Source organism: Heterocephalus glaber, unplaced genomic scaffold, assembly GCF_053883595.1.
Source record: "Heterocephalus glaber isolate CG9 unplaced genomic scaffold, H.glaber_assembly_v1.0 deba00001428, whole genome shotgun sequence".
NCBI classification, from domain to species: Eukaryota; Metazoa; Chordata; class Mammalia; order Rodentia; family Bathyergidae; genus Heterocephalus; species Heterocephalus glaber.
The window spans coordinates 26,446,709-26,470,434 of record NW_028258293.1 but is presented as its reverse complement, the minus strand read 5'-3'; the positions used below and the strand labels follow the sequence as shown (position 1 = coordinate 26,470,434).

The window sequence follows — 23,726 nt, the reverse complement described above, 5'->3', positions numbered from 1 at the left end:
GAAAAAGGGAGAAATGATGGGAGGGACATGGAGTCCCACCTCTCCGCCGTGGCGGTTGGCTGGGAGTGGGTCGTGACGTCACAGAGGGCGCTCGAAGCGGGCTGCTGATTGGCTATACTGGTGTGTACCGGGCGGGGCGGAGGAGAAGAGTGGTGACGCCATACTGAGGCTCCGCCCCCTTTCTTGGAGCGGAGAGACTGGGCTGCAGAAGCTCGGGCCAATCAGAAGGCTGCCCTCGGGATGGCATGGTAACTATTCTACCCTTCCCTTGCCTTGGTCCGCAGGGGTTGATGGGAAGACTTTTTCTTCCGCACCCGGCCCGCACTTTCTGGATAGGACACGTGCGGAGCTGGAGGTCCCTCCGTGGGGCCGGTCGGTCCGCATTGCATGTCTGCGGCTGCTTTGAGGCCTCGAATCCTAACCTGCTTCTCTCCTGACCCATGCTATTCCCAGCACATCCCTTACTACCTGATCTTTAAGATAGACCTGAGCATTAAATAGGCGTCCTAAGAGAATGGTTCGCTTTGGGCCTGATAAAAATGAGGATTTTGGAGCCGGGCATGGTGGCAGACCCCTGTAATTCCAGGGGAGGCTAAGACAGGAAGAGCGCCGCGAGTTTAAGGTCAGCCTGGCCCACGTAGTAAGTTCAAGGCCAGCCTGAACGATGTAGTTAGATCCTGTCTCGAAAAAATAAAACACCTGTAATCCCAGCACTCTGGAGGCAGAGGCAGGAGAATCGCCATAAATTCGAGGCCAGCCTGGGCTACATAGCCAGACCCCACCTCAAAAAAAAAAAAAAATTCTTTTTGGAACGTCTTTCACAGTTGCACTTTGAGAACCCCTACTGATTCTTAAGCACCTGGATTCAAATGTTTCGGCCTTCTGTGGGATACAATTGCCAACCAACCTCTGAAAGAGCTGGGCTAACGGATAGCACTTTATATCTTGTAATTTGTATTCTCTTGTTCTGTGCTGTCTCCTGCACTCTTGGAGGTCAGAGCTATATTTGCATTCTCTTAGTGTCCCTTTCTTCCTGGGGCCTGTATCAAAGCAGAATCCTAGTATTGCAAGCCGGGGGTGGTGGGCGGGGATAATGTTCTAGAACCTAGACATCTTTTAGTGACTGAAGGTCTCAGAAAACAAAGCGTATGCATACTACCTTTACCACTACCACCTCCTCTTGGGATATCAATACAAAGCTGAAATGAGATTTTTCCCAAAACTTAGATGAATTCCTTGCAGTTTTCAGTGATAGAAAGGAATTAAAGACTATTGACTTTATGTTAAAAAAAAAAAAAGTTAAGTGTGCCAGGTGTGGTGGCACACACTTGTAATCCCAGCACTTGGGAGGTGGAGGCTAAAGGATCGAAAGTTCAAAGCCAGCCTGGGCAATTTAGGAGACCTTATCTCAAAATAAAATTAAAAAGAACTGGGGACCTAGCTCAGTGATAGAGCTCTTCACAGAGGCAAGGCGCTGGTTTCATTTCTCAGTGCTCAGAAAAAAAAAAAGTGGTTGTGAGGATGGAATATGATAGTGGACTGAGGAAATTGTACATTTCAAGTGTTCAGTAGATGCTTGAAGAACGAAAAATGTTGACATGTGGATGGCCAAATAGTAAAGCTAGTAAAACTCCTCTGTCCAAACTTCCCTGTTTTCCCACCAATCTCCTTCGCCCTTGCTCTGGATCAAAAGTCATTAGGTTTTTCTGGAAAATTAAAGTACAGTAGCTTCCTCAATGCACTCCTCAAACTGTGATTTCTTGTTCTTTAATCTTCAAACCCAGATATGTTTAAGCTTTTCCCCTACTTATTTCAATGTCCCTAAGGCCAGGCACCATAGTAGGTGAACATGAGAAGTTTGATGTGTAAATGAGTGAATTGTTTTGTTTTGCAGTACTGAGGATCAAACCCAGGCCCTTTGAGTATGGTAGGCAAGTGCTCTACCATTGAGTCACACCCTCCCCTGCCTTTGGTGCCAGGGATTGAGCCTAGGGCCTTCACACTGAGCTACATCCCCATTCCTTTTTTCTTTTGAGACTTGATCTCACTAAATTGCCCCTGGCTGAGTTGGAACTGTTTTTTTGTTGGGTTTTTTTGAGATAGTCTTGCTATGTAGTTCAGGCTGGCCTTAAACTCAAGGCAATCCATCTGCCTCAGCCTTCCAAGTGCTGGGATTACAGATGCATGCAAGCCCTGGGTATAAATCTAGATCCAACTATGCCTTAGTTATATGAACTTGGACAAATTTTCTAATCTCTCTGAACCTCAGTTTCGGTCTGTAAAGTAGAAATAACAGTTTTGCTTGTCTCACAGGGTTGAGAGCCTGAGGAAGGAGATTCAAGTTCTAGGCCAGGCTGGGGAACTTGATGAGACCCAGTCTCAAAAGATAAAAGAGGGGTCCGGGGATTTAGCTCAGTGGTGCTACCACCTGCCTCTCAAGCGCAAGGTCCTGAGTTCGATCCCCGGTACCAAAAAAAAAAAAAGATAAAAGAGGTAGGGAGGTACCATAATGCTAGAGTACCTGCCTAGCACAGGTTCACTCTCCAGTATGAGAAAAAGCAAATATAATACATGTACATATAAAGTGTTTGTCATGGTATTTGGTACACAGTAAATCCTCAATAGTTGATAATATTTTTGCTCTTTCAAAATACCCCAGAGACTTAGCTCAGTGGCACAGTGCCTGCCTGGCAACCATAAGGTCCTGAGTTTGATCCTCGGTACCAAAAAAAAAAAAGCCTCAACCAGATGTGGTGGCACACACCTGTCATCCCAGCACTGTGGAGGCTGAACCAAGAAGGATTGTCATTAGTTCAAGGCCAGCCTGAACTACATATCAAGAAACTCTCTTGAAAAACAACAACAACAAAGTCAAAATTTAAACAATGTACCACAGAATTCCCTTTCTAAGTATTCTAAAACATGGGTTCTGACCCCAAAAAGTGGCTCAGAAACATGTCTTGAACCCAAGCATGCTGCAAGATGGGCATGCCTGTAATTCCAGCACTCTGGGAGGCTGAGATAGAAGGACTGCAAATTCCAGCCCACCCTGGGCAATTAGTGAGATTCTGTCTTTTTTTTTTGGTACCTGGGATCGAACTTGGTTCCTTGTGCTTGTGCAGCAGGCCAGGAAACCACTGAGCTAAATCCTGGCCCAGATTCTGTCTTAAAATAAAAAATAAAAGGGCCAAGATGTAGTTTAATGCAAAAGCCTTGGGTTCAATCTCTAGTACAGAGGGCAGGGGAAGAAAGATGCCTTGAGTGAGTAAGCTGTGTGTACATTCAGTACAGAGTGCTGGGATGTGTGCAGAAGCTGAGACCCTTACAGAGTCCATACTTGTGGGAAGGCTGGAGGAGGACACACCAGATTAGGAATGAATGGTTTAGAGCAGGATGTCCTGTGGCCAGGGTGATTTTGAAGGACCTCATGTTAACTTCTGCTAGGGATGTGCCCCTAGTGCATCATTCCCAAGGATATGTTTCTAAAGCCAGGGCTTCCTGGTCCACAGATTCCTACTCTTAATTCTCATAACATCTGTTTGGATTATCATCATCTTCCTTCTTCCAGTCTAAAGACAAGGAGTTTGAGGCATGTTCACAAGAACTTGCTGAGCAAATTTTGTCTTAGATGCCAGGCATGGTGGCATGTGCCTATAGTCAAAGCATTCAGGAGGCTGAGGGAAGAGGGCTGCTGCAAGTTTGAGATCAGAAGAGAAAAAAGAGAGAGAAAGAAAAGAAACTCTAGACCCAGTAGCAGTCACTCCCCAACCCTTTCCACTCCTAATCCCAGCAACCCATCTTTTCTGTATGGATTTACCTATTGTGAACATGTCATAAAAAAAGAATTTCATAATATGTGGCCTTTGTGTTTGGCCTCTTTCTTTCTTTTTTTAATTATTTATTTATTTTGGGAGGTACCGGGCATGCAACTCAGGACCTTGCACTTGTGAGGCAGGCGCCAGACCTCCCCCCGCGACCCCGTAGCCTAGGCTGATCCCTAACTTTTGGCAATCCTCCTGGCTCAGCCTCCTGAGTGCTGGGAGTGCAGGCATTTTGCCACCATGCCCAGCTAGCTTCTTTTACTTAGCAAAATGCTTTCAAAATGCTTTCTTCTATGTGTATACCATGTATCAGTACTTTGTTTATTTTTATGATTCAGTAATATGTAATATTCCATGTGTGGGTATACCACATTTTGTTTGTCCTTTAGTTAATAGACATTTGGGTTGTTTCCACTTTTTAGCTATTATTAAAAATGCTGTTATGGCCTGGGGATTTAGCTCAGTGGTTCCACTGCCTGCCTCGAAAGCTAAGGACCCGAGTTTGATCCCTGGTACCAAAAAAAAAAAAATGCTGTTATGAACACTTAAGGTTTTTGATTTTTCAATTCTCTCTGTCTCTCTCTTTCTCTCTGTCTCTGACAAGGCCTCACTATGTAGACCAGGCTGGCCTCATACTTATGGAAATCCTCCTGACTCAGCCTCCTGAGTGCTGAGATTATAAGCATGCCCAGTGACTTTTTTTTTTTTTTGGTACCAGGGATTGAACTCAGGTCCTTGTGCTTGGGAGGCAAGCGGCAGAACCACTGAACTTAATCCCTGGCCAGTGACTTTTTTTTTTGTACTGGGGATTGAACTCCAGACCTTGCGCTTTCGAGGCAGGCACCGGAACCACTGAGCTAAATCCCTGGCCCAAGTAACTTTTTTTTTTAATGCTGGGAATTAAACCCAGGCCTCATACTAGGCAAGCACTGTACCACTGAACTATATCCCCAGCCAACAATTCACTATTTTAGAAGTGAACAATTTGAGACTGAGGCAAGAGGATTGCAAGTTTGAGCCTAGTCTTGGCAATTTAGCAACTTAGCAAGACCATCTCAAATTAAAAAATAAAAAATGAGGGGCCGGGGATTTAGCTCAGTGGTTTCACTGCCTGCTGTGCAAGCGCAAGGTCCCGAGTTCGATCCCCTGTGCAAAAACCCCCCAAAAAACAAACAAACAAAAATTAGCTGGGGATGTAGCTCAATGGGGGCTCTGAATTTGATCCCCAGTACCATAAGAAAAAAAAAGTGAACAAATTAGTGGCATTCACTATACAGTATTCACAATGTTCTGCAGCTCTCCTTCTAAACATTTTCATCAATCTAAGCTAGTGATGGTGAGCATTTTAGAGCTTTCAATGATACACACAGCCTACTGCAGCACGCATGCCATAGGTTCACCACCACTGCTCCAAGCAAAACCCCTTATCTACCAAGCAGTATCTGCCTGTTCCCCTCTTCCTCCAGGCACTGAAACCACCAGTCTATGTTCTGTCTCAGTGAATTTATTTATACCGGATATTATATATATAAGAGGAATCATACAGTATATGGCTTTTTGTGCTTGGCTTCTTTCCCCCACCCCACCCCCTGCAGGACCTAGCACTTATGAGGCAGGTGCGGTGCCACTGAGCTAAATCCCCAGCCCTTGGCTTCTTTCACTTAGCATGTTTTCAAAGTTCATCTGGTTTGTGGCATGTTCCAGTGCTTCATTACTTTTCATGGATGAATAGCATCCTATTGTATGGATATATTATAGTTTATCCATTGGCTGGTAAACATTTGGGGTGTTTCTTTTGACTATTAAGAATGTGGCTTCTATGAACATGTGTATACATGTGCCTGTTTGAGTATCTGTTTTCATTTCTTTGGGCTATATACCTACAAGTGGAATTGCAGTCATATGGTAACTCTATATTTAACTTTTCAGGGTCTTCCAGACTGTTTTCCAAAGCCCTTTCTTGCAGTTCTTAAAATTCTGCTCACTTTATCTAAATACTGCCCATCCTTCAAAAATCCTGTTCAATTAAATCAATCCAACAAATATTTTCTGAGCTACTACTGCATCTCTATCTGTGTGCTAGGTTAAAAGATGAAGAAACAAATGAGCCAGGGATTTAGTTCAGTGGTTCCGCTGCCTCCTCGAAAGTGCAAGGCCCCGAGTTGGATCCCCAGTACGAAAAAAAGAAACCAAAACCAAAAAACTCCCAGAGGCAGGTGTGGTGGTGCATACCTATAAACCAAAGAAAAACAATAAACCTTACAGAAAGGTGAGAAAAGGCACTTTATTCCCTCTTGCATGGTGGACTGCCCTTACCCTATAGGGTGTACTTCTTTTCCCACTTTGACTTGGCCCAAAGTTGCTCTATAGAGCCTGTTTCTTGCCTTACCTATAATAAAACTTTGCTACTATGAAAGAAAGTAAGAAAGAAGAGAAAGATAGTCAGGCAACAATTTTGCTCTGTTGTGCTAATAAAGATTCGACAGAAGGTCATCTGATGCAGCCTATGGAGTGGGGAGGTGGGCAGATCATGCACCCTGGGGGAAGATGAGCAAAAAGTTAAGCAAACCTTCACAGAGAAGGAAAGTACAGGAGAATGCAGTATAGAACTTAAAATATGTGATTGCTGGAGCAGAGGATGGTGACATTATGGAGGGTGTTGAATACCACACTAAAGAATTTGCTCTTGATCCTAAAAGCTATGGAGAGTTGCTTAATAATTTATCTGCAACAAGGGAGGGGTGTAGTCAGATTGCATTTTAAGACAGACAATGTGGCTGTAACAGGGAGGATGATGGAGAGACAAGAGATCAAGGAGATGAGTGAAATTGCCCGTAGGAAGCTTTCCTTGACAACTATATCCCATATTCTTTCTCTTCCTCTTATCTGTGCCCCACATCTACACTCTCCCCCCGCCACCACCCCCCCCCCCCCCCCCCCCCGTGCTTGTGGGGAAAGAACATCCCTGGAAACAAAACCTCAGTTGGGTTAGGGATGTGTGGTATGTGTGTGTAGACAGGGATACTGGAGACTGACTGGCTGAAGCTGGAAAGTGGGGATGCTGTTGCAGTCACAGGCTCTCTGGAGTATGTCCAGACACCAGCATACCCACCAGGAGGGCAAGAGACATTAGAAGGCCTCCGTAGCTGTACCAGCTGCATGCAGTGGGAAAATCCCATTCAACAAACACCAAGTGACTACTGAACTCAAGGGAGAGTAGAGGCTTAAACGCCTGCTCTACTTCTTTTTTTTTTTTGGTACCGGGGATCGAATTCGGGTCCTTGCACTTGCGCAGCAGGTGACAAAACCACTGAGATAAATCCCTGGCCCAAGTTTTGTTTATTTGTTTGTTTTTGGTACTGGGGATCGAACTTGGGTCCTTGCGCTTGCACATCAGGTGGTGAAACCACTGAGCTAAATTCCAGGCCTGTGTTGAATTTTTAATTTTAATTTTTTTTTTTTTTTTGGTGCCAGGGATCGAACTTGGGTCCTTGCGCTTATGAGGCAGGTGGTGGAACCACTGAGCTAAATCCCCGTGCTCTACTTCTTTTTCTGTATAATGGATTCAAATTTATCTCACTAGAGCTGGGGATTTAGCTCAGTGGCATTGTGCCTGCCTCGCAACCACACAGTCCTGAGTTGGATCCCTGGTACCGCAAAAAAAAAAAAAGTGTCTCACTAGATTATTAAAAAGATCAAATAAAAACATGTACAAGTCTCTGGCACATAGTGAGAACCCACTTTACTTTTCCTCACATAAAGTAGGTGAGTCTTTTAAACAGAAGAAACAATTCAGAGTCATCGATAGCTGAGGTCAGGCTGTTCAGAGAAGGCTCAGTGAGGACAAGTTCAAAATGCAGCCCACACACATAGTTATAACCATCATTCAGCCAGTACCTTCCACATGCCTGGCACACTGCAGTATTACCTGTAATTGTCACAACAACCCTATGCCGTGGATATTCCTAAAGCCATTTTACAGATGAAGAAACCCAGAATCAGAGCCAAAAGGTGAACTGCCCACACGGTCCCAATCACAAGTTAAAGGCAAGATGAGAGCACCTCAAGGTTCAGGCATGAGGAGTGTCCTAGAGGCAGAGAGAAGGGCTCTGGCCTCAAGGAATGGTACTTAGGTTGAGGTACGGAACAGACAAGGGATCAAGATAGAGAACAAGGCCAGAAGGAGGTACTCTAAGGTAAAGCTGGACAAAGAGGATGCCATGAAGCCCTAATGCAGGAAACCCAAATCTAATTGCTGAAATTGGACAGAAGTTCCTTTTTTTTTTTTTTTTAGATAGGGTCTCACTATTAGTTCAGGCTGGCCTTGAACTTACTATGTAACCTAGACTGACCTTGAACTCACAGCAATCCTCCTACCTCAGCCTCCTAAGTGCTAAGATTACAGGCATGCACCTAGACAAAAGTAGTTCTTACACGGGTTTACTAATCTATTTGCTCTGGAGACCTAAAGAACAGAATGGGGGAGAATTCAAAGTCAAGAAAAGTTTTTGGGTTAAATTCCCAAGCCTTTTATTTTTTTAAATTTTGTGTCAGGGTCTCACTAAATCACTAAGTTGCCCAGGCTGGGTTCAAACTTGTGATCCCTCAGCCACCTAGAGTGTGCCATGATGCCCAGCTATGAAAAGTAGTTTTTAGAATAGGATACTTTCCCTCCAAACTTGAGTCCCCCAAGAGTGAGTCTGTAATGTACGTCTCTGGGTCCCCCACCATTGCCCAGTGGCTGTCACAGAGAGGGCCTAGGCCAGTGATATCGAACCTTTTAGGGCTTTCAGTGACACGAGCAGCTCGGTGTGGCACGTATGCTATAGGTTCACCACCACTGGCCTAGCTGAGTACATGAACAAGACTGCATATAAAAGAGCTCTGGCAAACTAACACATTCAAAACTCTTCCCCATTCTGCAGAGTGGCAGTTGACAGCTACTTTGTGTTAACAGTATATAGCGACTGAGGGAATCAGGTGTCAACATTGAATCCTTGCTCTGACGTTTAGTAGCTATTGGCATAGGTAACACTCCTCTGTTTTCCATTGGTAAAGTGAGGATGCTGATAGTGTCTACTTCATAAGATTTTTAAATGAAGATTAAATGAGAAAACACATAAAAAGAATAGTGCCTGGGACATGATGGCTGCTCAGAATGCATTAACCTTGGACACGATGAGTGCTCAGAATGTGTTCATCTTTGCTGTGAGGATTTAATGGGATGGATGTGATGGTATCCGTGTCTAGCTCAGAAGTCCTCTCCCTCCCAGAAGATCTGCAACCCGCCAAAATGCCAACAGGAGGGAGTTTTGGTCCCCTTACCCTCCTTTGATGGGGTAGGATGGTCTTTGCAGAGTGATCCAGGGTCCCCCTTTATGAGTTAGTCGGAGTGAGGGTGGGGAGGCAAGCCCTGGGAGCTGGTTTCAGGGGATCAACTCTCACTGTAGGGAACCCAAGGCTAGGTGGGACCCGAGAGCCTTTGTTGCACGGGACAGGGCGCCCTCTCCTGATAAAAGATGGGGACAGCCGGGAGTTTGTGGAGTGGGCCTCACAGGATCCCACTTCTGGCAGGGTGCCCTTCCCTTTGCTGAAATGCCCCATCCCACTCTGAGGTGCAAAGTTTGAAGGAGGGGCGCCGAGGCTGGGACAAAGCTGGCTTAATACTTCAGAGGGCGAGGCTGGATAATTCGGTTAGAATAAGGGTGCAGGACAGGGGAAACGGGTCAGGGAATAAGAGAAATGAGGGCCCTGTTGAATTAATTTTGTGTTCTTTCAACAGGCGATGGACCGCAGCGGAGCGATAAGGTGACTAGGTGGCTTATCCAACATGTCAAACCCAGGTGTCCAGTCTCTTCCGGCTGGCCTCAGGCAGCCAGAATGAATGGGGCAGAACAGGGCCGGAGAGATCCGGTTTGAGGAGACTGCAGATTAGGGGGGGCGCCTGGGGCTGGGGTCCCTCGCAGTGGGGAGGAGCCAGCAGTGGGCGAGGGCCCAGTTTCCTCCTTAAGTTCCGCCCCGAACGCACCGGCCCCGCCCCGCGCTGTTCCTGCTCTCGTCCACCCCCCGCCGCTCGCCCCCGGCCGGGCCCGGGCGCCCCGGGGTCTCCCGGCTCCGGGCCCGCGCCCGTGCGGCCTCCTCGCCACTACCGCTTGGGTGAGTACCAGGACTCCCGTTCGGGTCGAGGAGCAGCCTTACGCGGGGGAGCTCGGCCTCGCGGTCCTGGACCGGCCCCGGGCTCTCGGTCTCGGTGCCTGCCCTCCACACTTTTCCCAGAACTGCTGCCATGTGGACGCTCTGAGCTGGCCTTCTCCCTTCCGTCCCCGACATGGGACTAGGTGTGCAGGGATTAAACTCTCCCTTCTGTACTCTGCAGGGCTTCCCGGTCAGGATTCACCCCAGCTGAGGCGATGAAGGCCCGGGGGAGCCTTGGAACCTCATAGACTTATTTCACATCCCAGCCCTGCCAGTTATTGGCCTGTGATTTTTGAGTAAGTGCTTTTAACCATTCTAACCCTCAGTTTCCTCTTCTGTAAGAAGGAAACATAGACTATAGTGCCTACTTAACAGATTATAGTTAAGAGACAACGTATATCTACTGCTGAGCAGGATGCCTACTGTGTAGCAGACACAGCAAATGTGGTTTCTTTCTTTCTTCCTTCCTTCCTTCCTTCCTTCCTTCCTTCCTTCCTTCCTTCCTTCCTTTCTTTCTTTCTGGTACCAGGGATCGAACTCGGGACCTTTCGCTTATGTGGCAGGCAGTGGAACCTCTGAGCTAAATCCCTAGCCCAGCAAATGTAGTTTCTGATGGTGGGAGGGGTGATGGTGGGAAGATCTCTAGGAACTTTGAAGTTGAGGTAGGGATGCTCCTAAGAAAGCCATGTTCAGCTAAGTAGTACCTAAGAGGAAATTAAAGCTGTGTGGAGCTGAACAGGCAGGTCGTGTCTCTACATCCTGGGGTGTAGAGAGGCCTTAGAAGTAGTCTAAACCTAAACCATATGATCTCCCTGTTGCACATCTATGGCAGCACACCCAGAGTGTGTAGTGACTTGTCCAAAGTCACATAGCTAAAAGAGGGCCACGCATACCTCCAAGAAGTGTAACTGATTGTCCTTCATTGTTCTGTTTTTTGTTTGTTTGTTTCTGAGACTGTCACATGAACTACCACTTCACCCCCATCCCTGAGACAGGGGCTTTTCATTCCCTGAATCCCTAGTGTCTCCTGAGGGATCTGGAGCAGCTGGCTTCAGGGAGAAATGTTGGAAGGGGAGGACTAGATCTACTCCAACGATAGAGTCTGAGTTTGGACTGGTGGGGAAGGTGCTCCTCATGTAGAGAGAGTCCTAAGGGATTTAGGGTCCATTTAGGGATGATCCACGGAATGTGTTGGGCATCATCACCACTTCCAACTCCAAAAATTCCCTGGGGGATCGCTGACACCCGCCCCCCCCCCCCCAAATTAGGACAGGTTGCCTGATTGAGCCTAGCAGAGAGGCGGTGGGGAAAGTAGATGAGAATGCCAAGGCATATCCACCTGGCTTGTTCTGGAATGCCAGGACACCAGTAAAACTGAGGTCAGAGTTCTTGAGGAAGGGACTAAAGAGGAGAGTTCTGAGGGTGGGGCCAGAAAGACTTAGGACTTGATTTCATAATGCCTCTGAGACCAGCAGAACAGGTTCTTTATGTGGACCCAGCGAGATCTTGGCACTGAGAAGCCCAAGTTCTGTGTTTGGCTTTCCCTTAGGCTCAGCTTTGAGGAAGGGCCTTTCTCCCTTTGCATCTTGGTTTCTTTGTCTTTACAATGGGAACAAGGCTGATTGACTCACTTCTGTAAGATTTGGTTTTCCTTTCCTTTCTCCCCTGGATAGGTACCCCTTCTCCCTCCCTCTCCCAGTCCTAATCTAATCTTATTGCCAGACCTCTGACCCCGAGGGGAAGGAAGGGCTAAAGGAGAGCCAGAGTTGCAGTGTGAAACCCTTTGTAGGCTCCACATCTCCCTACTGGTAACTTTTCCATCTATTTGCCTTATGACCCTGAGTGGACTCCTGCCTCAACTTCTCTTTCTATACATTGAAGGGAGGACCGGGGATTTAGCTCAGTGGTTCTGTTGCCTGCCTCGAAAGCACAAGGACTTGAGTTTGATCCCCAGTACCAAAAACAAACAAACAAAAAAACCAAAAAAACCCCCAGACATCCTATACATTGAAGGGAGCTGGGTTAGGATTGTTGGTGTATACTAGTATAGTTCCTGACCTTAGGATAACCCTCATCTGAAGGAGAAATTACTGTCCTCAAGAGCTCTCACCTGGTCTCAGGAGGGGGTGGGTGGACAGGCCCGTGGGCACGGGGAAGCCTCCAGAAGCTGACCAAGCAGCTCTCTCCTGAAAACAGCAAGCCCAAGCTAGTGCCAGGCCTGATTCTGCAAAGCCTTTCACCCTCTGACACATGAAGCAGCAGGGGGGTGATGCAGGGGGTCGAGGTTCTGCCAGGTTCCATGGAGTCCCTGCTGCTGTGGACTACTGGGCCTGCACAAAGCTTGGGAAGGGACTAGAGGTGCAGGAGGGGGCCCTAAGTTGGTGGGTAAAACTATGGGAGCTGATAAGAGGTCCTAAGCCTGGGGTTTGAGTCTGAGGCTCAGAAGCTTTGGGGAGGTGATGGGCCATCTCCCCTCTAGTTGGTTCTTAAAATAATGAGAGACTAGATAAACTAGCACCTGTAGTCCTGGGCCTCTCAAGCCAGGCAGAAGCCTGAGTTCTCCCAATCTAGATATTCAGGCTTTATCCTAGCACAGATTGGGTTCATTGTCTTCCCTTTGAAATGGCAGTGTTGCCTTGGGATTCTGAGTCAGTCTCCCTCATCCAGGGCAGTAGTTGTCCAAGTTTAGGAGACTTTCTTCTCAGACTCTCTATGCCATAGCACGGCTAAGTTTAGAACTGAGCTGACTTTGCCACTCAGTCCCAGTGCTGCTGCCTGGGGCCCTGACAGCATGTCACTCCATCCTCAGGTCTGACAAGATGTACCAGGTCTCACTGCCGTTGGACCGGGATGGGACCCTGGTCCGGCTCCGCTTCACCTTGGTGGCCCTGGTCACAGTCTGCTGTCCACTTGTCGCATTCTTCTTCTGCATCCTCTGGTCCCTGCTCTTCCACTTCAAGGAGACAACGGCCACACACTGTGGGGTAGGGCTTGGGAGCACTGATACCTCATATTCAGGCCCTTTTTGGATCTTAATTCTACTTTAACAGGAGTAGCGAGCTCTCCAGTGGTATCAATCAAACACATTGGGCTACTTGGGGGTGAATGAAAATTGAGGTTTTAAGAATCAGTCTCTTTCCACCTTCTATGAGAGTTCAAGGGGCTGGGGCGACTGAGACTGGGTAGCCCCCAAATTCAGAACCCAATCATTACTTCATAGAGAGCAGATTCAGGAGCCCCAGGGTTTTCTGGAGAATGAAGAGAAGGCTAGAGGGCATTTTGGGTCCTGTAGTATAGCACTGTGGGCTTGTGTCTGTCACTATGGGAAAGAGAGAGAGAGAGAATGTGAGAGAGAGAGATTAATTGATTGATTGTGGGGGCTGACTATTTAAAATGGCTCTGAGTAGGGCATGTGCATGAGAGAAACTATTTACCTATTTGTTGGGGGCCTGATTATGTGCATGTGTATGTGTTCTGGAGTGGGTCCCATGCCATCTGAGGTTCTGTAGATGGCCATTCACTCTCTGGAGAGGGATATGGGGGTACCATAAAGAAAGATGTGAGAGTTCTTTCTCTGTAGGATATCAGAGTAAATGAGATGAGACCTGTGTCGACTGATGTTATACTCCTAGTTGCTGTTATACTCCATTGACTCTGTATTACCTCCAACCCAGAAACTGAGTTTTACTTACCCATGTCATGTCTAAAAGGTTGAGGTTGAGCTGGGTATGGTAGCACATGCCTATAATCCTAGTACTCAGGAGGTTGAGGAAGGAGGATCACAAGTTTGAGCCCAGCCTAGGCAACTTAGTGACTTAGATCCTGTCTCAAAATGAAAAATAAAAATTGTTGAGGATAGAGCTCAATGCAAAGGCTCTGAGTCCAACAAAAAGGAAAAAAAAAGTGAAGTTGATGATTCCTGCCCAGTTCCCTTCCAGGGCTACCACAGAGCTCCAGGTAGAAGAAGTGTAGGAAAGTGGTTTGGGGAATATGAAGGGTGAAGAGCAGGACAAGGAAGAGAAGAAATTGTCGGGTTGGAAGGCAGGGGAGGAGATGAAGTTAGGCTGGGGGCTGTAGGTAGAAAAGAGGCAGAACCTGGACATAGGTCCTTGGGCCCCAGCTTCAGAGAGAGTTCTGAAGGTCCTGCAGCCAACTTCCTTTGTAGGAAACTCTCCAACTTCCTGTATGGGCATCTGCTTCAGAGAAAGGGCTAGGACTAACAGAGTGGTCTGGCTAGGGGTTTAGGGTGGAGGCCCACTTCTTTTGTTCCTATGACTTGAAGTTTCCCCTCCTGATTTGTCCATGGGTAGACATGAGCCTTGAGTTATGGGCACCTGTCTGATATCTCAGACTGGAAGCGACAGAAAGGAACAGTACTGGAAGAAAAAGGAGTGACCAGGTGATCTGAGGAGATGTAATGCTTACCTCAGATAATACATCAAATATTTCCATTACTCTGGACAACTGCTCATCCTGCAAAACCTTCCCAAGGTATCTCCTCCCCCCAAAAGCTTCCCCCTGCCTTCTTGGGGCAAACTTAGTCACTCCCTCCTCTGGGTGCCTTCAGTTCCCTGTGTCTGTCTGTCCCTCTGCCTGCCTGCCTTCCTACCTGCCTGCCTGCCTGCCTTTTTCTCTCTCTCCCTCCCTCTCTCCCTCCCCCTCTCATTCTCTCTTTCTTTCTCTCTTCCTTCCTACCTTCCTTCCTTCCTACCTTCCTTCCTTCCGTACTTCTGTCCTTTCGTCCTTCCGTGGTATTGGGACTTAAATCCAGGATCTTCACACTGAGCTATATCCCCAGCCCTTTTTTTTGAGACAGTCTCACTTATCTATCTCTCATATTTCTGTCATATCATACCAGTACTTGTATCTTTCTTGCCCATCGACTAGGATCTCCTTGAGGGTAGGCACTCTATCAGTCAGAAAGCATTTGTTGAGTAATTGAAAACCCATCCCCTTCCCTCATCCCTCAGCCCAGTGCCCTAGGGAAAGGAAGGTGTGGTCTAAAGTAGTTGTAGTCAAAACAAGTTACATTATTTGTATAGCAAAAGCCAAGCCCTGAGGGCTGATGGGATCAATACCCTCAGCATACTTTGAACACCCATACCTACCTTTGGTATATCAACTAGGTAATAAAGACGTGGGAGTTGCTGGAGGGGTACTAGGCCTAGTGACCATGGGAGTATTTTATTCCTACCCTCCTGTTGGATCCAACTGGGGCTTTTCATATATGGTTTGGATTTCCCATCTAGAATATTTCAGGAATGGCCAACCCTAGGAATGAAAGAAGCAACCTAGTCCAGCACATCAGTAATTGATGACTTTCTGTCTGCTTGCACATGCCTAGTCATGGGGAGTTTCTTTCCTCTTCAGGTAACCTATTCTAAGGCAGCTTACTAGTAACATTTAGCAAGCTCTTTCTTGTGGTGAGCATAGATTTTCTTTCTGGTGATTTCTGCTGTGTACCTGGCACTGCTTTCATAGCCATAGAGCTACTTTCTCCTCATATCTGTAGGTCAGCCCTGCAGAGACAAGAAGGCAGTAGTGTGGATCCCTGAGTGTGTCTTAGGGAGCATAGCTCTGTTCTCTTCAGGCAACCTTCACAGGACATGGTCTCCTCTTCACCCTGGATGTACCCTTGGACTTGACTCAGTTGGTAACTATTATTTTCTCTGGGCATAGGATTCCAGGTTTTCTGGGCAGTATAGACAAAAGCAGGACTGTTCATTGCTCTTACTGGCAGTTAGACCTCTGCTGATGCTCCTGAACTGCCATTAGCTACAGGTACAGGCTGGACACTTTCTTGATCTCTCTTGGGTCCTGATTCTGTTATCACAGGATTAGTCAGTTCTCCATTGGTTTCAAGATATATACCAGTCCTCCTCCTGTCAAAAAGGGTCCAATCCCATTCTGCTTTCTCCCTTTTCCTTCCTAGAAACTTGCTTGTATTCCTGAACACAACCCTCAGAAAGGTCCCTACCCCCACCTCTGGCAAAGAAACCACAGTGAGCTGACCTCAGCCACTATCTTTTCTTACTGTTGCAGAGTGTTCCAGGATTTATGACATGGCTTGTTGATCTTGAGAAGGCTGTGTGCCTGGGCAGGCGTGGAGAACTGGGCTCTGTGGGCGGGAGGGCAGGAGTTGGGGGTGGGACCCTCCAGGCTTGGAGCAATCTCTGTCTGGCTAGAGCCTTCAACCCAAGCTCCAGATTCTTCAGCATCCAGTGTGAGTGTTACTTAGTGAGACCCCCATCCCTGACAAGGAGCTGGCCCAGCAGACTGGGATCTTCTTAACCGAGGGAAGTGTGAGTCCCAAGGGGAGATTTGGTTCTGGGCCTTTTAATACAAAGCCTTACCTGTCTGTCTCAACTTGCCCCACCAGGGAGCCCAGCTTGTGTAGTCATGGTGGTCTGCAGAATAGAGTTTTGGGGAGGGAGTTCTTTACCAGGAGAGCAAAGGGAGTGGAAGAAGCCTGGTTCCCTGGGTCTGCATCTGACAGAGGCTTCCTGAGTTGGACCAGCCAGCTGGCTGATGCTGAGTGGAGAAAGTCTCCATGACCCTCAGATTCCCCAAAACTTTTCTTTGGGTGACACAGTATTTTCAGCGAGGAAGGAGATGGGAATCTGGGCCTCTACAAGGACCTTGATATTTTGGGTTCAGGGTACTGCTGGCTTAAGGCTTGGCTCATTCAGACCCAGAGGGTGGGTTGGCTGGCAGACTGTGGCCCCACTGAAATGGTTCTAGGACACTCTCACTGTTCCTAGTTGAACTTGGGTGAGGAAGAGGAATGCAGTAGGTCAAGGTCAATAGGAGGGCTCTAGCCAATTTCAGCCAGGGGTCTTTTGCCCAGGTTTCTTGGCTTGACTTAGTCTTTTTTGTTTTTTTTTTTTAATTATTATTATTATTATTTTTTTGGTTTCTTGACACAGGGTCTTGCTATGTATCTCAGGCTGGCCTTAAAATCACTGTGTAGTCCAGGCTGGCCTCAAACTCTTGTCTATCTTCCTACCTCAGCCTCTGAGAGCTGGGATTGCGGGCATGTGCCAGCTACATTTTTTTTTTTTTTTGGTATTGGGGATCGAACTCAGGACCTTGCACTTTTGAGGCAGGCGGTGGAACCACTGAACTAAATCCCGGCCCTACATTTTTATTTTTACTGATACATGTTTGTAGTACATAATGATTACATTCCTTGTGGGGAGTTGGTTCATGTACATAACACATTGTCTTAAATTTTTTTTTTTTTTGTACCAGGAATCGAACTTGAGACCTTGTGCTTTCGAGGCAGGCGGCAGAACCACTGAGCTAAATCCCCTGCTGTTAATTTTTTTTTTTTTTTGGTACTGGGGGTCGAACTCGAGTCCTTGTGCTTGTGCAGCAGGCAGTGAAACCACTGAGCTAAATCCCCAGCCCAATTTTTTTTTTTTTTTACTAGAATCTTAAGCTATTAGGTGGCAAGAGGCCAGTATTTGATCCTGGCATGGTTCTGGGCCTCAGTCTTCCTCTTGTGAGATGAGAATAATACCATTTTCACTTCTGATCCTTCTTCTCATGGCTATCAGGGTTGTAAGAGTGAGGTGAGCTGTCGGAGCTCCTATATGCAGGCCCTTGGGAGCTTCTACTGTCCAGGCTCTTCAAGAGGTAGACCTAGAGTGTTAATGTGCCAGGGAATTTCTAAGAGCTATCCTTGCCTGTCTCTGCCACTCCAGTTCTATCTCCTTCTGCCCCTTCTACTTTTCTTCCTCTTCCTCCCCATATGCCCTTTCTACCATTTCTGTTCTTCCTCGTACTCTGAGGAGCTAGTTCTGGTAAAGGCTTCCCTTTCCCAATCTCAAGTATCCCATCAGGCCCCAAGTTGTGTCCCTCGCCCTGCTTAGGCCACTCCCTACAGGATGTTCTCTGCGGCCTCCCAGCCCTTGGACCCCGACAGGACCGTGTTCCGGCTCCGATTTACGACCATGGTCTGTTGGGTCATCACTTTACCCGTGTTTGGCTTCTTCTTCTGCATCATCTGGTCCCTGGTGTTCCACTTTGAGTACACAGTGGCCACTGACTGTGGGGTGAGTGCCAGACTTCCCAGCACCTGGGTTAAGCCTGGATCAGGAGATAGTGGTAAAGCAGGAATCAGAGAGTAGGAGGGAGATAGAAGGTTAGAGAAGGGGAAAGAGCGAGGAGGATGGAGAATAAGGATGAGACTCAGTAGAGTCATAGTCCTTCAAGAGTTGGAAGAAGATTCTAGAAAGTACAACCTAGATAAACTTCTGCTTCCCAGATCAGTCCTAGTTCTTTCCTGAGGGCCGGGGTAGAAGTTCTGTGTTGGGGGCATGTAGCTGAATATGGACTTGCCCTTAGATCTCATTCCTGCAAGAGGCAGTCCTCAGATACAGTCACAACACAGTAAGTTGGGATTCTTGTGGTGATAAACAGGAACACAGGGACAGCAGGGCTCAGGGGAGGCCCTTAACCCAGTGTGGACACAGGGAAAGACTTCCTTCTTAGAGGCAGTGGTGTTGTTGCTGGTGAATGCTGGTGGTGGTGGTGGTAAAGAAAGGTCTTTATGAACATCAGGCTGACAATCTGAATTTTATCATGAGGGGAAGAGAAAGCTTTGGAGAAATTTCAAGCAGGAAAAGGGCCCTGAACAGATCTGATCTTTAGAAGATGATTCCAACTACTGTGTGAAGAACAGATTAAAAGAGTAGGGGCAACAGAGGGCCGGGGATTTAGCTCAATGGCTCCGCTGCCTACCTTGCAAGCACATGGTCCCGAGTTTGATCTCTGGTACCAAAAAAAAAAAAAAAGAAAAAAGAAAAAGAAATCCTCAAAAGAGTAGGGGCAAGAGTAGGGAGACCAGGTGGGTGTTAGTGCAGCAGCTTATAGTACTGGATACCAGAGCTGAGATGGGAACTGGGAGGACAGAGAGGAGGGGATGGAGTCCAGAGAGGAATAGCAAGTAGAATTGATGGGAACTGGAATTTTTGTCCAATTGGTAAGAGGTAGGGGGCAGTAAGGAAGACAGAGAAGTCATCTATAATTTGGGGAGACTTTATCCAAGGTCAAAGAAATGATTGCTAATAGCAAAATGTGATACAGGAGTTTTTGAAACTCTTCCTTTATGAGTTTCTCTCTCTCCTTTTTTTTTTTTTTCTGGTACCAGGGATCGAGCTCAGGACCTTGCGCTTGCCAGGCAGGTGCAGCGTCACTGAGCTACAACCCCAGCCCCTCCCTTTATGAGTTTCCCATCTACTGCCCTGACAGGAAGGAATTATCTACTCATCTCTAGTACTTTTAGCTCTATGCTCATGGAGAGGTTTGGGGTGAGCAGGTACTTGTTGCTGGTATAGTTGGTGAGTGGGGAACTTATGTGCTTGGGATGGGGGTGGAAGTAGGGGGTATATGTATCTGAGTGTGGTGTGTGTGTGTGTTACATAAGAGAATCCCTGCTCTTAGAATCCTACCTCCACTCCTAATATGAGAGGAATTTGTGAAAACCAGCAATCACAGGGCCCTAATCCCCACCCCTCCCTCCTCCAACTCCATATTTTATCTACTTAATCATCAGTCAGGGTTCAATGCCCTTGAATGCTTCAAGCTGTCCACTTAGGCTTCAGGTACTGGTCCTTTTCCACTTAAATTAATTGAGATTAGGGAGCAGTCTTCATGCTGCCTCTTCATTGATTAATCAGTAAACATCTAAGCTGGTCTGAAGCTGTGGTACCTCAAGCCATGGCTTTGAGAGCAGAGTCTTCCCATTGAGAAGTCTGTAGGTTCCTCTCAGTATTGAGGGGAACCCATCTCTTTTGTGGAGAGTCTGAAGTTCCTTCCTGGCCCTCCATCAGCCCCACCCCTTATAAGTAGTCACCTCCAACATTGCCCACCTTTTCACCACAAGACTCATTCAACATCTTCTTTGGAAGAAAGGAAGGGACCTTCCAGATCTCCATCTCTAAAGACTATATAGTTAGAGCAGGGTCATTCTCTTGCTGGGCTGCTGGGCTCTGACACTGCCCTGGCCCTTGTTGAGTGTCTAAAAATGTTCACAGAAAGTGTGGGCAGTGGAGTGGTAGCTTCCAGTTTGGGCATCTTTTAAAAATTCAGATTCTCAAAAAAAAAAAAAAAATTCAGATTCTCAGGTTCTAGACCTGTATCTTTGGACAACTACCCAGTGAGTTTTTATGTGTTATTAAAGTTTGCAAAGTACTGCTGTATGCCTGGGAATCTAAACGATCCTCCTCCCATGTTAGGCTTTCCTGTTCCCATCTTAACTATTCATCACCCATCCTCTCAGCTTTCATACCTCTCAACACTACTCCTTGTAGCTGTGTAAGTACTACCTCCTCCTTCTTCCTCAACCTGAAGGAGTGAAGTTGCAGTTCCTTCAGGAATGAGGAGTTCCAGGCACTAAGATGGAAAGGAGAAATGCATAAGAACAGGGTCATTTTTCTCAGACCAGGTTGGAAGCACCCACTTTCTTCAACACAAACAGGGTAGGGGTGCCTTTCTGGCCTACCTCACAGAACCCTCAACCACCTTGGTGCCCCTGCCCAGAGGAATGAGTGGAGCTGGGAGCAGTGACAGGGAACAGCTCAGCTGGGCAGCACTTTTCAAAAGGTTAAATTGTCAGTAACTCATCTCTCCTCAGGACTGAATCTGGAGTTCTAGATTACTGAGATTCCCATAGGGTCTTATCTGAGGCGTAGCTCTGCGCTACAGGGATAGGGGACATTCTAACCTATCTACACAACCTGGCCAAAAGCACTGGTTCCACTTTGAGGGGAGATGGAGAAGGCTCACTCTACCCCTGCAGGAATTCCAGCAGGGAAATGAGAACTGCACACACTGAGCCCAGGACCTGGAAAGGGAAGGCTCCTGCGAGGGCTGGGGTTGGGGGGTGCCCGTGAAGAGGACATCCCGGAAGGGGAGGGCCTGTGACTCACCTGGGGGGGAGGTTCTCCTGGTGGGTGGGGCTGGAGGCCTTCACCCAGATGTGGGCCCAACTCTTTAGGTACCCAACTATCTGCCTTCGGTGAGCTCGGCCATTGGTGGGGAGGTGCCTCAGCGTTATGTGTGGCGCTTCTGCATCGGCCTGCACTCAGCGCCCCGCTTCATGGTGGCCTTCGCCTACTGGAACCACTACCTCAGTTGCGCCTCCCCATGTCCTGGCTACCACCTGCTCTGCCGTCTCAACTTCAGCCTCAACGTCATTGAGAACCTCGCGCTGCTAGTGCTCACCTATGTCTCCTCCTCCGAGGACTTCAGTGGGTGCCCAGATGAGGGATGGGTGGAGAAGGGCTCCTCGGGAAGGGGACAGACTGCCCCTTCCTGCACACAGACCTTCCTGCCAGGGGGTGAGGGCGCTTCCAGCTATGCGCACACCATACTCTCTCCCTCCAGCCATCCATGAGAATGCTTTCATTGTGTTCATCGCAGCATCGCTCAGTCACATGCTCTTCACCTGCATTCTCTGGCGGCTGACCAAGAAGCACACAGTAAGTCAGGAGGTACGGTCTAATCCTACAGGGCGCCAGAAGAAAATCAAAGACATCTGTCCTCAGGATGTGGGTAACGATGAGGTGGGAAATGATGAGGTGGGAACTGGAGGGTTTTTTGTTTTGTTTTGTTTTTGTTTTGAGAGGATCTTGCCCTCAGATTCAGAACTTACTATGAACTTAATATGTAGCCCAGGCTGCCTCAGCTTCCTGAGCATTGGGGTTACATGCATGTGCCATCTCCCCCTGCTAGAACTGTAGTTTTAATAGGAACTCTGGCAGAAGGGTACAGTATTGGGGTTGGAGCTGAGGCTTAGGGTCAAGTAGAGGGTAGTTACCAAAATCTAGAACCACGTGTAGGTAATACAGGAGATGACAGTTTAGAGATGGAGGCTCCAAATGGGGGTTTAATGAGTGTTAGTAGCCGGGCCCCAGTAGGTTAGAACACTTTGTCAGGGGATTGGGGTCTAATAATTCCAGTGACCCATCAGCATCCATTGCCTTTCCTTACCCCACAGTACCTGGAGGTGTTGAGTTGGTGGGTGACCATGTAACTTTCACACTCTATCCCCCTGAAATTGGAGGGGCAGGGATCTTGGCGCTATCAGTTCCCAAATGCAGGGATATGACCTGCTCATCATTCCTGCTGCCCGTTGGTACCAGCTTCTGTGATTACTGTGGGAGCCAAGGGAGGGAAAGCCCTGCCCTTAGGAGTTGTGACAAGAGGGAATGCTGCCTATGCACACTGTACAAGCTGCAGAGTGATCAGATAGCCCATTCCCTAGGATCGCAAGTCCTACAGCTGGAAACAGCGGCTCTTCATCATCAACTTCATCGCCTTCTTCTCAGCTCTGGCTGTCTACTTTCGGCACAACATGTATTGTGAGGCTGGAGGTGAGGCCAGGCTAGGATCTATAGATGGTCATAAGTGACTATGGGGTAGTTGTGATGTCTTGGATAGTGGGCAGTGGTCTTGGGCTCTGGTTGCCATTGTGTTTCTTCTGGTGGGCTAATAGTATGATGATTTAAGGGGCTTGTAAAAGGAGTTATTGGAGGTTCATCATACCCTGTTCCTTGTGTCCTGACAACAGTTTACACCATCTTTGCCATCCTGGAGTACACCGTTGTCCTAACCAACATGGCGTTCCACATGACAGCCTGGTGGGACTTTGGGAACAAAGAGCTGCTCATAACCTCTCAGCCTGAAGAAAAGCGATTCTAAACCCCTCTGCTGCTAGAAGAGAGCCCACTGTGCAGAAATAAGAAACAACTCTGGCCTTCCCCATCCTGTTGTTTCCTCTCTAGGCCCTTTCAAAGCTGGGGGAGGAAGAAGGGCAGAAGGGGATAGGACAAGGCTGACCCCAGCACCGCTGGTTTCTTTTCCTCAACCCCTTCAGAGGCAGAAGGGCCTTCAAGTAACATCACCCTTAACTGAGAGGCCCAAGAAGCTAAATGACAGAAGAGCTCTACCACTTGGTGCTAAAACAAAGTCCCAGGGTTTATGACAACCATGCAGTTTCTGGCCTTTATACACCCACCTTTCCCAGAGGTCAAGGACTGCTGAGCAGTGTCTGTTAGCTGAAAACCACAGCCATCTCTCTCTAGGTCACTCACCTAACTTGTCTAATGACCCGTGGTGCACACCCAGGCCTGTGTCCATAGTCCTGTTAAGATTGCCCAGGTGTTCTCAGTGTGTCCAAATACATGATTTCCAAGGGCTCTGCAGCATGGCTCTCATCTCATCTGATGGAGGTGGGGTCTGTACCTGAAGGATGACCTGTCCCAGAAAAAGCACCATCATGGCATGTGTTTCTCTTCATTTCTGAAATCACTGGCTTACAGACCCTGGGGTAGAGGGCTCACAGACATAGTTCCCTAGACTAAAATGGGCTCCTTGGTGTCCCTCCATTTTCCCTAGTACCCCAAACCCTGAGCTCTTTTGGTTGTACATTTTATTTCAAATAAAAATAAATTTTTGTTTTTCACCAGTATTCTGGGTTAGGCTTGGTAGTCTCAGGATTCATATCCTTGTTTGATAGGAACTGAAATGAGGCATGGGCTCCAGAATGGAGGGAATAAATCCATGGCAGGGTATTATTCCAAAACACACGCACGCACACACACACACACACACACACACACACGGAGCTTTTAGGCTCAGTCTCCTGAAGCTGGTCTAAAACATCCATTTTGATGATCAGGAGTGACAGATGTCCCTGTAATG

General features: G+C 47.6%; 1 protein-coding gene across 15 annotated transcripts; it reads left to right on the top strand.

Annotated features, from left to right (window-relative positions):
- Positions 1-148: 148 nt before the first annotated feature.
- Pgap2 (post-GPI attachment to proteins 2) lies at positions 149-23,493 on the top strand. Of its 15 annotated transcripts, none has more exons than XM_087211844.1 (9): positions 149-248; positions 9,604-9,629; positions 10,198-10,312; positions 12,826-13,000; positions 17,891-18,073; positions 21,019-21,271; positions 21,408-21,514; positions 22,288-22,396; positions 22,594-23,493. In XM_087211844.1, exons 4-9 carry the CDS (start codon positions 12,836-12,838, stop codon positions 22,722-22,724), a joined length of 948 nt encoding a protein of 315 aa, XP_087067970.1. In that variant the 5' UTR covers positions 149-248; positions 9,604-9,629; positions 10,198-10,312; positions 12,826-12,835; the 3' UTR covers positions 22,725-23,493. The 15 variants fall into 15 exon arrangements, with proteins under 15 accessions (XP_087067970.1, XP_012920453.1, XP_087067975.1 ...); XM_087211846.1 differs by lacking the exon at positions 149-248 and adding an exon at positions 5,925-6,090; XM_087211845.1 differs by lacking the exon at positions 149-248 and adding an exon at positions 9,393-9,514.
- The last annotated feature ends 233 nt before the right edge of the window (positions 23,494-23,726 follow it).

Coding starts and splice junctions, on each gene's coding strand:
- Pgap2 (XM_087211844.1), top strand. CDS start 12,836: ATGTACCAGGTCTCACTGCCGTTGGACCGGGATGGGACCCTGGTCCGG. Junction 18,074..21,018: donor CAGTGGCCACTGACTGTGGG/GTGAGTGCCAGA, acceptor CCAACTCTTTAG/GTACCCAACTATCTGCCTTC. Junction 21,272..21,407: donor CTCCTCCTCCGAGGACTTCA/GTGGGTGCCCAG, acceptor CTCTCCCTCCAG/CCATCCATGAGAATGCTTTC.